The sequence below is a fragment of the Poecilia reticulata genome, chromosome 2 (assembly GCF_904066995.2).
Source record: "Poecilia reticulata chromosome 2, P_reticulata-male-v2, whole genome shotgun sequence".
NCBI lineage: Eukaryota > Metazoa > Chordata > Actinopteri > Cyprinodontiformes > Poeciliidae > Poecilia > Poecilia reticulata.
Genome location: NC_088831.1, coordinates 31,988,820 through 32,006,343, shown reverse-complemented (window position 1 = coordinate 32,006,343; position 17,524 = coordinate 31,988,820). Strand labels below are relative to the sequence as shown.

The window sequence follows — 17,524 nt, the reverse complement described above, 5'->3', positions numbered from 1 at the left end:
TGAATAATGGAAACAACAGAGCTGAAGACTCATGGGATCCATTTAAAGATGTGGGAGAGGCGATGCAGTCAGAGTTTGGGCTGCAAAAATATCACGCTCCACGTAAATGAGTCTGCTATTGTTCTGCACTTTATAGAACGGCTGCTTTAAACCATGTGCAGAGCAAATACTGCCGAGAATGATGTAGTATAAACACATTTTCCCCTGATAAAAGGGAATATTAGCGAGGGAAAAAAACTAAATAAAAAAAAAACAAGCTAAATTGTAGTTAAATTGTTTGACAGAGTGAAAAAATAAATAAAATAAAAATATGTGACTTAACTGGCCAAGATGCGCTGCACAGCTCTATTACTCTGCAGATTTAATGTTACATGCTGGAGAACAAACAACATGCAGGACCGGTCAAAAGGACAAATGGATTTATTTCCTCCATGAACGCGAGAGTTTAAGCCATGTTTAGCTCTTCTCAGCAAAAGCCACAACTTGGTATTTCCACCCCGACTTCCCAGGTCCTTACAATGGAAGTCCTCAGTAGCAGCTACGACGAGTCAACACAACTCCCTGAGGTGATTTCCTGATAATGAACACAAAAGAAGTGTCAACCCTCACAAAGCACACCGACAACTGAAAACCCTCCAGTGCTCATTTTTTTTCCCCCTCAATTGAATTAATTAAATATGGGGTGGACGCTAAAAGGGATCATCAAAAAAATACATGTTCAGAAATGATTCAAATACACAAAAGACTACAGTACATCACTGGAGCTGCAATAGTCCGGACCTGGAAAACACTACATTTCTCAGATCAGTCAACACAAGTTATCTAACAACAATCAGACATCAGAAACACTCTTCACTTTAAATGTCGTTACTGATAGAAGACATTTAAACATTGATTATTTTTTTTTAGTTTCTGTTGAGGTGATTCAAAATCAAGCCAGAGGAAACATGAACAGCGGAACAAGTTATTTAAAGCAAAATACTATTGTATGATACTCTGACTTATTTAGCCTGTGAGCAAGAGAACAAAACTTTAAAGGGGCATTTTATAGCACAGTCAAGTAACAATGTCAACATCAGTTGTTATACGACTCAAAAGAAATTTAACGTTGTATTTTAACACATTGAGATGGTCCCTTTGTCTCTATAAAAACTCCTGCTCTTTCTGAAATTCCATCTTTAGGAAGTCATCACAACAGCATTCCTCTATTAACCCTTTAACATACAAACTTACTAGCATTGCATTAAGAAGCAGCTCCGATAATGAGCTCAGCAGATGCGCAGTTCCACCAGGTGTTTGTTAATTGCTGCTGGCTGGCTAGTCTGAAGGAACTGAACAGGGGAATCGCGGGGCAGGGGAAGGGGAAGGGCTGCTCTGTGAGGCAGAAGCTTGGAAGCTTGGAAAGTGTAGCGCTGCGTCTCAAAGGCGGCGCTGGTTCCACCCAGGCATTTTGCACATCTAAATGGCTGCCAAGGGAAACTGAAGGATTTCTCAAACATGCATTAAAGGATCCAAGGCAACACTTCAGATATGTTTTCGATAAGGGAATAACAATGTAACATGATGTAAAGCTCAAAAAAGTCAATTTAAGCAGATAATAGGAAGGCTGAATGGAGGACAGCAAAGTTGCTCCATATCATTTTTAAACTCGATTTGTAGATGTTGCCAGATTTTTGGTAATATCAGTGCGTTCGTAAAGTAAAACACAATGAGGTTTTTAAACAAACTCTTAGGTGTATGCTGCAAGTTTAGGCCAAATGTCTTTCTGTAGCCAGGTTTGTGTTTAATTAAGGGATCTGAGAAAGAAAGCAAATTAAAAAAACAAAACAAAACAAAAAACAATGTTGGACAATTATCAAGAGGTCTTATCAAAATAATACAGTTTAAACCTCAGATATTTCTGCGTTCAGCTGTACAGAAATCACAACAATTACATGATTTTAACCTCTACTGGTTTAGAACATCACATCATCTTGTCGCATTTACATTTGGTACTCCCGACCCAGTCACATTGACCAATAAACAGACTGAAAGCTGTGTATTGGTCAATGTGACTGGTGCCATATAGGGTTTGTATTGTACGATTTTGGTTTGCTTGGAGATTTCCGTCTGAAAAGGAACTGAAGCCACCCAAGAAAGTTACGTTTAACAAACTTATGAACTGATTCGGACCAGTGTAAACAAACTATTAACTAGATGTTAAAGCAAGCATCTGCAGTCTTTAGGGAATCCACAGGGAACCTGCTCTTTTGACTATGATAGGCCACACTAACAGCAACGTTTGCTTCTCTTTTACTTTTGTTTTAAATTAATAGTGAAAGCCTGTTTTCTATCTTACATAGCGACAAGATGTGATTTAATATCACTGCAGGAAAGCAAGAAAAAAAAATTAACACTAATTGTATTTCCCCTTGTAGCTCTGAAAGAGAAATCGGAATTAGTGTAAATTGCTACTGGCATGTCAAAGTTTTAAAGTAACCTGAAATCGGCGGAAAAAAAAAAAAAAAAAAAAAAATTAAAATTCTTAGTGGGTCATCTTGATTTCTGAAACCGACATGGGTATACCTAACAAGCAAATAAATATGTTTCCTTTCTTTATCTACATGCCCTACCGCCCAGCCTTTCTTCAGCACAGACTGGCATGGTCATGTCACCATGCCACTGTAGACACCAGCTGCCTCGCCATAGCCTGACACCTTAAACCTCCATGACGGCACACAGAAACACACACACACACACACACACACACACACACACACACACACACCCATCTATCCCTCCCTCTATTCCCTCCAGGCATCCTCGTCCCCCTCCTCTCTACACCATCAGGCAAACCCCAACCCGTCCTCTCGTCGCTGGCACTCGAGGCTCCCTCTGCTCGCGCCTGGCATGGTGCCAACCTGTCAGCCACCCAACACCACAGAGGATGAATGGATCACTAAGAACTTTGAGAAAAGCACTGATCGCTCACATCTCATCTGATCAGCGCTTCAGCTAATTGTCTCAAATTGATATTTAAGACAATTAGCGGTGGAGGGGGGTAGCAGGGGAAGGGGGGGTTATAAATCGGAGGAAGATAACGAGTCAAAAGATGAGCTTTTATATTCACACGCATGCTTTTGAATGTCGATGTTAAAGTTAATCCAAGCATGTATTTTAATACATGAATTATAAGAGTATAATAGACCATTACTAGAACCGCAAAGTGATTCGGTGTAATGTACAAACAGTACTTTCAAAGCGAGTCATTATTCCTGTCTAAACTTTAAAGGAATCAAAAGACAGCTCTCTCAAGTGTCCTCATAAATAAAGGAGATACTTTGAAATAGATTAATTTAAATTAGTACAAAAGAACAGGTAAGTTCAAAGAGTCCACATTAAAGCTAACTGGTGATGTTATGCAAGTCAAATTCCCTACAAGTTTCCGCAATGTCGATGTTCATTTTCAACTCCCACATCTCCTTTACAACCTCTGAACTGTGGCTGCACACTGCCGGTCAGCAAGCTGAAAGAAGGTTTCTATATTTTTTTTCCCTCATGCAAAGCAAACAAATTTGGATGCTGGGGACTATCGATGGTCATGCAGGTGAAAAACTTAAACACCCCTCATCAATCTCATCAAGTAGATAATGTTTTAAAAATATAGTTGGCAATCTATGACTAAATTTGGAATGTGGTTATCCAATGTTTCCTAATAAAAAAATAGTAGAACAGTAATATGTTGCATTTTTCTGCTGAAAGCTGCCAGTTCATGTTACACATTTTTGGTTTTGATGTTTTCTGTATTAACTGTGATATCATGAAACTGTGGTAGTTTTATCTGACGTTATAACATAAAAAAAAATCATCTGCCTACAGCTAACAAATAAATTTCAATTCATATTTTTTTTTACTCATTAATTGCACACACTTTTTTTTATTTCTCTGCAATGATGTATTCAGTTACCACATTAATCAGACAAAGAAGATCAAATTATTTTTCTATAATCCTATGAAAGGCTTGCTTTTTCACAATAACAGTTTTTTACAAAAAAAAAAGAACACCTTGAAAGAAGGACAGGAACAGTGGCCTCTCCTCACCAAGGTTATTCAGTGATAAGCAACAGTACTCAGGCAGACAATGACAGCCCAAAGTGGGAGCTATTTTCAAAAGTCGCTAAATTGTAGAATTTGTTAATCATACTCAAGAGTGTTGGGTCCTCGCACCCTAAGAGTGACAAGACGTCATCTGTTTAAAGATGAAAATTGTAGGTGTGGAATCAGATTTGGACATGTAGTCATTTCATACAGGTGAATAAAATGCTCACGCTGTCATCCGGAGCCGTCGACAGCTCCTGCATTCAGTCCATGCGAGTGCAACAACATACAAACGATGCTAACTGCCAGAATGTACAAACATGGATTATAAAACTATTTGAATAGGATGTTAAAAAAAAGACTGCCATTGCAAATTATGAAGCATCTAAAATAATCAGTCTTAATTATACATTGAATACACATTTGAACTGCAGTTTTTAGCTAAATAAGTACTTATAAAATGCCCATTTATTTTGGTCACTTGACAAGAAAAAAAAAAATCTAGAACTTTGCATCACTAATTAAAATGTAAACAGTGTAATGAGGACATCAGTGATTTAGGCAAACGTCTCTCTGGCTGCCACAGGGGATATGATAATTACAGAGGCGAATCTATGAATGCACATGAATCTCCTACAAGTCCAGATTAAAAGCCTTAGTGCTAAACCTAGTTTGGTACACCTGGGGATTGTCTATTCTAGCCAATCCCCAGCAGGCTCTGAGCTGCCTCGTCTTCTTATGAGTGCAGAAACACCTCATGTGAGGGAGATGAAACAAAGCCTCCGTTTCAGCATGTTGGAAAGGGGAAGGAACAAGGCTTTTGAGGCAACAAATGCAGCACTTTGAGTAAATAATACGCCAGCCAGTGGCCTGAATAAAGCAGCCCTGCCCATGCAACACACTTTGTGGGACTGTTATAATCACAATGAACCCTGCATTCTGTAAGGATGCCGTTTTCTTTTAAATATGGAAAATATATGATCACATGTGTGGACTATTTGTTTTAAGCAAAGGAAAGCAATGGTGACCAGAGCTGAACTAGCTCAGGTCGGATGTTGTACATAAAAGGTAATGGAAGTTTAAAACAGTTAAACTTTTCCAAGACCTTTTAATGAGATGCCAGAAAAAGCGCCACAGTGATTAGAATGTCACCATCCACATCCTTTCCTGTGTACTGCAGTTCAGCTGGCTTAGAAAAGGACTCGTATGCTTTTTCCTCACTTGCAAAGACCAATTGGGCTGTTTGGCCAACGTGGAAATCTCTTAAATCTCTTAAAATATATAAAAGATAAATTAAAAATTTGAATTGCATGATATCAGTAACATATTTCTTGAGGAATACCTGGAATATTAAGTGATGAAAACTTTTCATTACAAAGATATTGCAAAAAGATGACCTCACCGAGTCCAAAAGGACCCAGTTATGCATCAGAGGGTTAAGGAAAATGTCTACTTCCTCTCAGGAATACACCAGAGGACTGCTGTCCGCCAAGTATGGTAACTGCTAAAATAACATGCTAAACACAGCTTAAAATGTCAACTCTGCAAAAACTTAACATTAACTGCTCTCACACACATTCACACAGAACCGTCGCCGAATCATCTGCTGCTGTGCACTGCCGATAAGCTGGGCGAAAGCCTGCTAATGCAAATTGCCCCGTTTTGAAATATTCTGGAATAAAGCAACGCTACATAAAAACTACAGCTGATAAGCCACAAACACTATTGGGTTATGCAGCTGCCTGCAGGCAGACAACTCAAACAGATAGCCCAGTAGTTTATCAGCTAATTTCAGATTGTCATATTTGTGTTATTTTATAAAAAAAAAAATACCTATCTTAAAAACTACTAGTAAATCTTGCAACATTTTAGTTAAAGCCTGTTTGTACAAATAGCTTGCAAATTACAGCATTATACATTTATAAAAAATATATATTTTTACAACTTTATGAAAGTTTCCTTTTTAAAACAAATGCAATAAGGCTGTTATACTTTTCTCTCTTTTTTTGTTTTTACATTTCTGTGTTTTTACCATGATACTTTGGAATTTACACACGCTTATCCCAACTTAAAAATCTCACATTTACCCCGTTTCTACTATATAATACAGCTCTAAAAATAAATAACGGCTTTAATTTAAAATTTCTGGTTTCCCCTATTTTTTTATTTATTTTTTTTTAGGTATGCGTTTCGGTGAGAATCATTTTTTACCTTTCATATAAAAATATAAGAATTTCTGGCTTTCATTTGCAGAAAATGGGAAAAATGATGAAAAAAAAGTGCAATGTTTCCAGAGGATCAAATAACGCAAAGGAGACTAGTTCATATGAATTTCTAAAAACAGAAGACATATTTTCACTTTGACAGAGATAAGAAATCAGTATTCAGTGGAACAGCACAGATTTTCAGTCATAGTTTCAATGCATTTTGGCAAGCCGTCCATTTATCTTTAGCATTGCTGCTGGTTTCAGGTGACCACCTAAACAGTGTGTCATTAAACAGAAAGACATGTTCTTGTAATGGAATTCAACAGATACTGGAACGGAAAGGCTTTCATACATGTACTGTTGCTAAGTTCAGAAAAATTTGCAGTGTTCTCCTACTACATTTCTTTTTTTTGCTGGACTCTATAAAATTCTATTAAAAGCAGACAGGACAGATTTTAGTGTTTTATTATCCAACCTACAATTATTTACCCTGTAAAATCAATTAAAATTAATTCGTAATTTGCTTTTACTATAAGGGATGAATTACACGACAGGCTGGTAGCTACAAGTAGTCAAATGTAGGCACATGCATTTCTAAATGTCTATGCCATATGCTGTCACTCAGAGGAAAAAAAAAAAAAAAAACAAGTCTGAGCAGACAGTCACTGTGTCTAAATGAGATGGTGGTAGGAGGAGGAGGGGAAGGAAAAGGGAGGATGTCAAGGATTCATGGTCCTTCATCTTTGCAGTAGAGCAAACACGTCCCTCAGTATAGCAACAGACAGCTGCCTCCACCTTCTAATGCAGTCCAACTTAAATCACTGCGAGAATTGTCAGTGTAGAGAGAAAACGCACAAAGATAACATAGCAGGCTGCCATGAGGGAAACGACAGAGATGTGGAAACAAGAAAAGGAGAGACATAGACAAAGAGAGAGGAGGGAGGGGAAACGTGTTGAAATACTGGAGTTTTTTTTTTTTTTTTTTAGTCTGACTCCTATGAGGACTCTTTTTATATATATAACAAAAACAGCAAAGACACCCACTTAACATATTTCCTTAAAGCTGACAATCCTGCTCTGATCAGATTTAATATAGTCACTCACTACGAGGAGATTTTTTTTTTGTAGTTACGGTTCTATGGATCCATGTGAAAAGATTTAACATTTCATCAATTTACAAAGCTTCTGCAGTCAGCGGCGTCAGTGTTAGCCTTTAATTGTCATTGTTGAAGTGTCACGCCTGTTGTGTACATTTTTTCCCTTTATTTTTAGGGACCTGAGATGCTGCACACTTTAGAATATAGACAGAACACTTAGAGACGCTAAATTGCTTAGCAAGGGCATGTCAAGTTATTAATTCAAAGATTTATTTAGGATGCACATTGCTGACTTTTTCTGTTTGTGCTTTGTTGCATCTGGAAACAATAGACTAATGTAATGTTCCTGGTAGATAAATAAGCAAGCACTTACTTGATTAAAGTCACTTTAATATTTTACTTCCAATCTGACTATATAACACTGAACCAGAAAATCGTCTTTCAACAAGATTTTCTTTTGTTACTTCAACTTCCTAAAAGTAAAACAAATATCTTTACCTTGTTAATAATAGCTATCACTCTTTACAAGAAAATGTGAAACATTGAAAAGGGTGACGAAAACATGGGGGGGTTCAGCATCTGTTGCCGACGTTTTTTTTTTTCTTTTTTTTTTTTTTTCCCCCCTCTAAGGTTCATGTCAAGCAGAAGCTGGAATTGTTAACGCAGATGTTGTCTTTTCAGAAATAAACATCGCTGCCAGCGTTCTTTCTATGCACATCCGAGGTGTCTGGGGTTAAGTAAGGATCTGCAAGAATCGCCTAACGCTCTGCAGGAGCTCAGGCGTGGAGCCCTTCAGAAGACTGAACTCTGAAATATATGCTCAGGCACTTCTTAATTATTAGGGGTCAAATACTGAGAAGTGTGAGAAATGCCAGATTATTTTTAACATGCAGACATTTTTAAAAAGTTGCTTTTTTGTGGCTTTTTTTCCCCTCTGAAAACAGTACTTGTCTCAGGATTTGATGAGAGACTGGAAAGTTGAAATACATCTGTTTTAATTAACCCACTAAAAATCAAAAACAGTAAATTTGCAGAGAACAGGAGGACAAACTAAAACATAAACAGGAACACATATGTTCCTACAGTCTTAGGAGCCAATATCAAAATTCAGTTCAATAAAAATACCCATCACACATGCATGGCAAAATACAAATAGGACGATACATTCAAAATACAAGCAACCAAATTTAATATCCACTTTACAAAAAACAAATTACAACAAAACACTTACACATAATGAATGTGATGGTAATGTACTTTTTTTTTTAAACCACTGAATGACAGATGCTGGAATCCAGCTTTTTTTTTTTGAAGAGGAGTGAAAACACACTTCAGCTCACTGATGGCAATGTTTAATTTCCTCTCAGAGCAAAACATGCAAATGAACTGCAAGAACACAATTAAGTGAGTTGTTCATAACTGGGAGGTGGAGAAAAGGTTCACACAGGACAAAGTGTTTGCAGGGGGAGAGAATTCGCACAACTTGTTACGTACCTCTCTCTCCCCCCACACACGCATACACACGCACACACACACACACACACCCACTACCAGACTTTGTGTCCATTTACTGGCTTGTCACAAATAATTACCGCAGGAACAAAGAATGAGAACTATTCCTGACATATGAAGCGATATGTGTGAGCAGATCTGATTTTATTTCGACTTGTGTTTGAAAGACAACTGAAAACAGTCGTCCCTTGTTTAAAAGTCAACTTAAATGGGACTTTATTGTTAATTTGGTTTACTGTCATTTTTCTGTGTGTATCACAACTAATTAAACTGAAGCGCAATTATTACACATTGATAACTGTGAACATGCAACAGTAAGTCTACACTCTAAATAACTAGCTTAAATATTCAAATAGATTCTGAGCTTTTCTGTATCATTAAACTGGTAAAATGTATAACAGGAACTAGGGTGAGCAATATATGATATTTAAAACAAAGATGTTTTAGTAGCAATCTGCTACTAAAGGCATAAAAATAATTTGGATTTAATGTGTGTTTCTTAATGCAAATTTAAATGCATCCATGTTTTTAGATTTCTGCATGGACGACGGTTTGAAAAGTTGCACAGCACTTTTAGAAACGACAAGCAAAATTAAAATGAAGGCAACTGCTTCTGTGAACTCAAATTGAAATAACTGAAAATGCTATTTGCCTGAAATCAATAACACACCATCCTCTCATATCTCTGATCATTAAGATACCAACACTGTGTTAAAGAAACTTATGAGGATGAACCATGCACACAAAAAAGACAATAAAAATACTGCAATGACAGCTTTTCTCCTCCCAAAATATAACAAATAACAAAAAAATAGAACAATGAAGATAATTGCAAATTGAACATAGGCCTACCATAAATACTGCTGCTAGTGATCATGTCTTCAAGCCTAAAAACAAAAGGAGAGGGGGGAAAAAACAGCAGAATCGGAATTTTCACGAGGTGGAATTCCAAAGGTCGCTTCTCATTACAGCCACTTTCTTCCTTAAGCTATCAGATTTCACAACTTAAAAAAAGGCTCCGTTGTTCTTTTCCTAAGGCGCTCATTTTAGCCGAATAATCAAGGAAAAGCTAAAAGAAAAAAAAATGAAATTAATTAAAAATATATATATAAAATCCCGTGGACAGAGACGCGAGTGTAGGGGCTGTCACTTCTTGCGCCGAGTTGAAACTAGAGAATAGGAAGCATGCGAGGCACTGTAGATGACATAAAACACACATTCTTCAAGCCGCCCATTAAGAGGAAGAGGCTAAAGCAGCGTGAAGCCCCCCTCCTCCCTTTACGTTTAAAATAGATTACTTGCCAGCAGTTGTCCCACTAAGAGCGCAATGACAGCCCATCTTTCTATTAACCTCCCGCCTGCAGCTCCAGCGGCCACTTTTATTCAGGCTGACATGCAAAAACTTCCCAATGCAGGAAAGTTATTTAGTAAAAGAAAGCCTGGATCCAGCCCTCAAACTACGCAGAGTGCCGCGGCAATAAAGTAGGTTCTAACTTCAAAAATCATGTGCCTCGCTTTTTCTTTTTTTTTTTTCTAATGCGTGCCATTTCGTGTGGGAAATAATAGTACAAATATATGAAACACGCAGGATTGCGCGTCCGCAGACGGACAGCGCTGCAGCCCTCTGATGCGCGGCACGGTCTCTCAGCGCTTCCACGGAGCTGCTCAGTTTCTCTTTCTATAATTTGTTCGCATCACTGGCAGACGGAGCGGGACTCACCTGTGTGAGGTGACAGGGCAGTCACAGCTTACGGGACCATCGATCCGCGGAACGCAGGGACGAACACGGGAATCGCCGCGATCAAGCGAAGCTGCTCTCGATTTGAAACCATTCCAAGTTAGTCAGGGAAAGACTGACCACAGCCTCTGCCATGTTGGAATTCCAAATCCTGGACAGCTGCTCCACTGACTGAAGGCAGCACGCCGCGCCACTGCGCATGTTCCGTCCGGTGAGAGCCAAATTCAAAGAAAGTCACCCCCAATGGGCAGCAGTTAAATATGTTCAACAGCCCGTGAGTGTTTTAGTCATTTGATTTTGTGCGTCAGAAACCCAAAAAGGACTTATTAGATTTTTCTAATAATATATATCTTTAAAACTATATATATTTTTTTCATATGATTCAATTTTTTGAGTCAAAAATCAAAGTGCATGATTTTGAACTTACATTTGTTTGGATTTTATTTTAAAATTTAAACAAATAAAAGCACCATCAAAACGTTTTCTTCTCATGTCTTGCCATCCTCCACATTTTACATACTAATTTTTTTTTTTTTTGTACGTTTGTAAAAATTGCTCACAAACTGTAATGCAGGGGTGTCAAACTCCAGTCCTCAACGGCCACTGTCCTGCAGTTTTTAGATGTGCCACAGGTACAAAAAACTTGAATGAAATGGATTAATTAGTTCTTGTGTAGATAAGTTCTCCAGAGCCTTGCTAATGACCTAATTATCCTATCCAGGTGTGGTGCAGCAGAGGCACATCTAAAAGCTGCAGGGCAGTGGCCCTCCAGGACTGGAGTTTGACACACATGCTTTGAACAAGTGTTGTAATTTCACACATGTGGAGTCAATGGGAATTTGCCACTGTTGTGTTGAGGTGGTGGTGCCCACTGATAGATGTCGAGAACATGGTGAATGGGTGTTCTTTGTGTGGAGCAGCACTCCATTTTAACAAACCCAAAAATCGCAGATGTCTTCGTGTGTCAAGAATTGCCATTGTCAGCGGCTGTCCGTATTTTGAAGGAGGGTTTTCAACATTGACCTCACAATTTGATTTATGATGTTACAGGAGACCTCTTTGTCCGCATTCATCAAAATTACTCATTTGCATGATAAGAAAATTATGTAAGCGGGACAATGAATTGAGGTTCATATAGATAACAATGTGTCCTACATTCAAAACAATTGTCATTCACAGAATATAAAAGTGTTTTTCATTTTTCATTGCTAAAAAAAAATAATCAAAAATGATGTGGTGTGTAGCAACAGGGAAACACCAAAACATGCTGGACTGCAGTAGCCCATGGGGACCAGGGTGGGGGACCCATGTGCTGCAAGATCAGATACACAGCAGATTTATACAGGAACATTATTTAACAAAAGCTAAAGAAAAGCAAGACATCCAAGAAATTATATGTTCAGGCAAAACACTAACTCGTGAAAAGTATGCTTTTTGACCTGGTGTTGGTTAATTAAAACCCAGTTACAGAGTGAGATATATTTTTATTATACTCATGCCTTAATAATGATCATTATTGTGATGGATCTCTTTATTTTACTGAATACCTTGAAAGAGACAGTTGGTCCCTTTAATACACTAGGGAGACCAAAGAGACCCTGGTTTGACACATTATGTGAGGTTTGGCCCCAAAAGTTGCATTATGCTCCTTCATCTCCATACCCAAGGCCCTGGAAAAGATTCATTGATTCAGCCTTCAGCGCTCCCTTGGCTGCAACATGCTAATTCCATCTCTCCTAACTCTTTGGAGAAATCATAAGACAGGACAGGGAGCAGCCACTGAACTGCACCTGGAAATGACACTTTCAGCACATCCACTCAAGCTGTATTTTAAAGTACCATGCATTTCATATTAGTGAGCTATACAACAAAGAGACAGGAAGAGTGAGGGAACAGAGATTCTGCTGCTGGGCATTAGAAGACGCCAACATTCATCAGATAATTCATATGCTCACATGGCTCAAGTAGAAGCGAGCGTCCGAGCTTGCAGAGGAACAGCCTGTGAAAATTTCTGTGTGCTGCGAAGGTCACGGTGAAAACAACAGCAGTGCATTTCCAGGTGTAGCCACGTCCATTGTCTCCTTCCTCATATGGGCATGTTCAGTCTGTGCCTTTGTCCTTGTGTCAGCAGGCAGGACATTCTAAATTATTTTGCTCAGCTGCCTCCCTGAACTCTTGCTACAGCCCGTCAATACACACATCATGCAGACCCCCGCACACACACACACACGCACACACACACACACACGCACGCACACAGCCATAGGGAGCACAGTTCATGTCCATCACATTCTGGAATTTTTGACACATGCCAAAACCTTCAGAAAAAAATGACATATTTCTACTTTTTGTTCTGTTGTCTTTATGATTTAAGATCAACATTTTTTACTTTTGGACTTTGGTAATAAAAATTAACAGAATTAAAATTCAGCCCTTGAATGACAGAAAGAAAACAACTGAATATATCCGCTTTCCTGTTGCTCACCCAGCAAAACTGTTCATTTCCCCCGGAAAGAAGCTAGGGGCCTACAAGGCATGTGACTTACTTTTTCCTTTTTTTTTTTTTGACCCTCTGCCTACTGAATCCTATTTCACGTGGGATCACTTCAGCAGCGTTGCCGGGCAGTGAAGCACTGACTCCGGAGAAACCATCAGCAGCCAGCGGAGCATGCATCTTCACGTAACCGTTTTTATTCCCCTGATCAGTGGTTTGTCAAGGTATTGACTGATCCTCAGCGTAATCACAGCAGCTACACTTGCATCATGTTTCATAACAAATAAAAACATGTTGAGTTCTCGGCCTGGCCCTGAAACCTATAATGCTTTTTCATCTTTGGGTCTGTGTTTATATTCTCCATCATTACACAAGTTAATCAAATTCGATTTGGGGACTTTTCATGGAGTGATGCTGTAAACAATATAATTTGCTGAGGTGCTGTACTGCATCTCTGGGCCATCAGAGTCAATGATTTCTCATCAGGAATAAAGATCTTTGAGCTCAAATGCACACTCGCTCTAGTCGAGTCACAACCATAAAACAATTTGCCTGAAGAGTACCAGATATTATGGTGAGTAAAAGATAATCAAAATGCAATAATTTACAGACCAGATGTCGTTGATAGTTCTTCAAATGCTTATTTGAGTCGTTGCACTAGTAAAATAATTTTTATGTGAAACATTAGTTATGCACTACCTCTTTGTAAATGTAATGTGGGATAGTAGATTAATTTAAACAATAGTAGACTAACTCTGGAATCAATCCTGCTTGCAAGTTGAGTTTCTTCAGTAGTTGGTGCCAATGAAAGGTACACCTTAACTGTGGTGATTACAGAAAAGAATTAACATGACCTCTGTTAGAACACATGTAAGATGTTTATATCAGCAAGCTTGACAAGTTTAGCAGCAGTGCTAATGCTAAATTCATATTTTCTAGCTAAATTTCTCAACCAATGCCAACGCATATCTCATCTGTGCCTGAGATGTGCTGCATGGAAAAGTGAGTTTTCCTCTCCACCATCACCACATGCATGCTCAGAATGAGGAATTGCTTCAAAATCAATGAGCTAATGTAGGCATATGTTCCCTGTTGCTACATGATCTGGACAATATGTAGCAACTAAAGGTAGCCTCTGTGAAACTCTGTCTTTTTTATTTTGAAGTATTTGTTATTGATAAATTTGCGGTGATTTTGAATGCATGTTAAAGAATTTTTTTCTGCAATATGTAATGTTACATACTGTAATCCTTTGCTGAAGTCAATATACAACATAATTGTAAGACAATTTATTTTATTTAATTCATTGTGAATTTACGTTTAAGTGAATAATTATGATCCAAAAATATCAATAGACATCGGTGTAAATAAAATGCTTGCCAACTGTCAGATCATTATTATGGGATAAACTCGAACTATTTTGTTAAATCAGCGTGTATATACTCTAGCTGAAATTCTAATAGGGAGCATCTTGAAGTGAATAGAGCCCACAAGAGGATAAGCTACTAAATCTTGCAATAAAGGCAATGTGATTTACAGTAAATTCCACAAGGCTGACAGTGCCACAGCTGAGGGCATAAACACTCCTTTCAGCTCTGTGCCTTAGTTCTGTCCGTTGTGAACTACAATCACGCAGGCATGCTGCTCAGTGGCAGTGACTTTGATAAATCACCAGGAAGTCCTGCTGTTGGCTTAAAACTAGCACTTGTTCAGTTGCAATTCTGCATTTGTCCCTCTTTAATGTTTATGGAAGTAGCTTTAGCAGTAATCTGTCAGTGATTGATTAGGTGGGGCTAAATCCCTTCTCCGTTCTCCTCCACCGGCTCGCTGTTCTGCTCCGGCTGTGTATTTACAGAAAAATGACTGTGTTGAGAAGGAGGCTGCTTATGTACCTGCAACGTAAACATAGTTACTTCCACTTGGGTGACTACAGGCTCAAGGATGACCACCAGTAAAACTAGAAACAAGGAGTGACATGTTTTGTTGTTGCCAAATTCATGCCCCAGTGGATAAAGAAATAGGCTTATAGACCTATGACAGAGTTGCTTTGGGAATAAATCTTGTTTAAAGCTGTCATCCATGTTCGGCACAGCAGAAAAAGATCTGCTGATGTCTGAATGCAACGCAATCACCGCTTTGCCTGTGACACATCTAAAAAAGCAGAATTGTAACAGACTTATATGTAAGCATTAGAACATATTTATTTTCTATGTGACTCAAGAGGTTGAAAAAGCAATTTAGAAAGGGTGTTGAGTATTGATCACACTTACCAGCAATCCATTTTAATTAAATATTAAGAGTGTGCTGTATTGATAACAACCGAACAGCAGCTGCTTTTCTTGTTCAAAAGTGGACAAACTGGGAAAAAAGAAGAGACGCTTTAATACATGTAATTATACTTGAAGTATGAACGCAAGCCTGTGTTATAGCTGATGCATTTTCTATTCATTCAATACTTTAGTTATTTTTAAAAGACGGTCTGAGTATGAACATGAATTTTAATGGAGATACTTAAATGGTAATTATTCCACTCAGGCTCAAACGTAGGTAACAAATGGAATTCAATCAGTGTCCGTGCATAATGATGGTCATTAGGAGAAAGAAAATAATAATGACATCCTTTCTGCATTAAACCTGCAGACACTTTACACAATGATCCCGCAGCCATTATTGATCTCCATGGAGATAAGCAATTGTCACTTTTCAACATTGTGCCTGGATGTTAAATACAGCTCATTTTGTTTTTCTGCAAACTATTTCAGCCAACACCAAATTTTCATTTAATTTACTTCACTGAGTGAAATCCTTGTCTTGTATGACATGATTGAAATTTAGGTTCATTGTCAGAGCTGCCTCTCCCCCTGCTTTTCTGCTTGGTTTTCATAAAGCTTGTATAAAATGAACATTATACTTAAATGTGGCTAGACCGGTACTGTGAATGTGACTGTAAATATGTAAATATGTGCTTGCAGATACTAAGCTGCAGTAAATCCAAAATGTAAACCACTAAAAGCAACAGTTAATTTTTTTTCCCTTTCTCTGCTAGATGTTTGCTATATGCTCGATACAATGCTCCTCATAAAACACAATTAGTTTTCATATTAGATAAAGATTGTAACAGTTGTGTACACATATTGTACAGTAGGCAGCATGTATTGAGTTGTATCCAAGACGACCACTTGGTTGAATAATTAAATAAGATCTCCAATCAAATGATCCATGATTTGCATGCCTTCTGTTGCCAACAAGCTCCATCTGTTTGGTTTTTGAGAGCTCTGACACAGTGGCTCGAGTGAGTGAAACAGCAATAATGTAATTGTGGATGTGACAGATACACCAGATGATGCCGGGACTGTTTGGAAGTCTGCTCCAAGGCATACTGTACAGCATGGTGTCATATGGTCGGCAAGAAAGCATGACAAAAACACTTTTGTGAAGACTCAGATTTGTCTTCTGATTGTGAATAACTTTGAGAAGCTGCCACTGTAATTCGGTCCAAATAACACATAAATCGCTTGTATTTAAAGCCCGCACCTGATGTGGGCGTTATTACAAAGTTGCATTTTAATTGAGTAGAAAACTTGAGATTTGGATTGTGAAGGACAATAGTAGCATGCATAGTTTGGCTGAGTGCCAGTGGACAGTGCAGAGCTGCAGTCAGCAGCAGGTTGAGTCCAAGTCCACATCAGGAGAGACAGACTCTGCTGCTTTGACGAGTCCGTCATAGCAGCCACGGTGTGTCCTCTGCAGGAATTCAGATATTTTCCACTATTAAAACATTTATTCCACCACGTATGCCTTATGTTTGTCTTCGCTTATTTCTCTTCGGTTCTGATGTGTTCAGAAGTCACATAAAATCACATTAACATCAAAACAGCTTGTTAGCAGTCTGTTTAAAAAGTAAATCAGTGTGATTTTAACCCTAAAGAATTCCCCAGCAAGAGTTAATTTAAATCTAAAGACTTTCAGTGCGTTGCAGATGACCTACACTGTAAGGTCACTTACATTATGTGTATAATTTTACTGAGGCTGATTAGTTAACAGTTAAACAACATTTTAAAAATGGTCCAAGACGAAGACATTAAAAGCCAGTAAGACACAATTTTCTACAGTTGTGTGCCTTTGATATTGAAGCACATCTGCTTATTTAAACAAGTGATGCCAGGGTCATTCAATTAATGCCTCTCCCTTTTTATCAGCTTCACTGGCTCCACAGTAACTGAGTGCCTCTTCGCCCATCACACTTAAGTGCTTTTGTGTTTGTGTAAAAGCCAACTGCCATCACACTGTGGAATTTTTTTAACAAGTTGATGAACATGGATTTAAATAATTGTATGTCTTAAAAAAATCATGTTCATTTTTGTTTCCTACTTTTGTGCAATACATTTGGTATGTGTAT

General features: G+C 38.2%; 1 protein-coding gene across 3 annotated transcripts in view; it reads right to left on the bottom strand.

The window, feature by feature from the left end:
• fign (fidgetin) overlaps positions 1-17,049 on the bottom strand; it is a 45,787-nt gene extending 28,738 nt beyond the window's left edge. The window contains exons 1-2 of one of the 3 annotated variants that reach the window (XM_008404025.3): positions 10,614-17,049; positions 9,746-9,780 (exon numbers count right to left, since the gene is read on the bottom strand). In XM_008404025.3, the coding sequence (XP_008402247.2) occupies positions 9,746-9,770 (25 nt within the window). In that variant the 5' untranslated portion in view covers positions 9,771-9,780; positions 10,614-17,049. Of the gene's footprint in view, positions 1-9,745 lie in introns of all 3 variants that reach the window. The other 2 variants (XM_081603782.1, XM_008404026.3) reach the window with 2 other exon arrangements.
• Between the last annotated feature and the right edge of the window lie 475 nt (positions 17,050-17,524).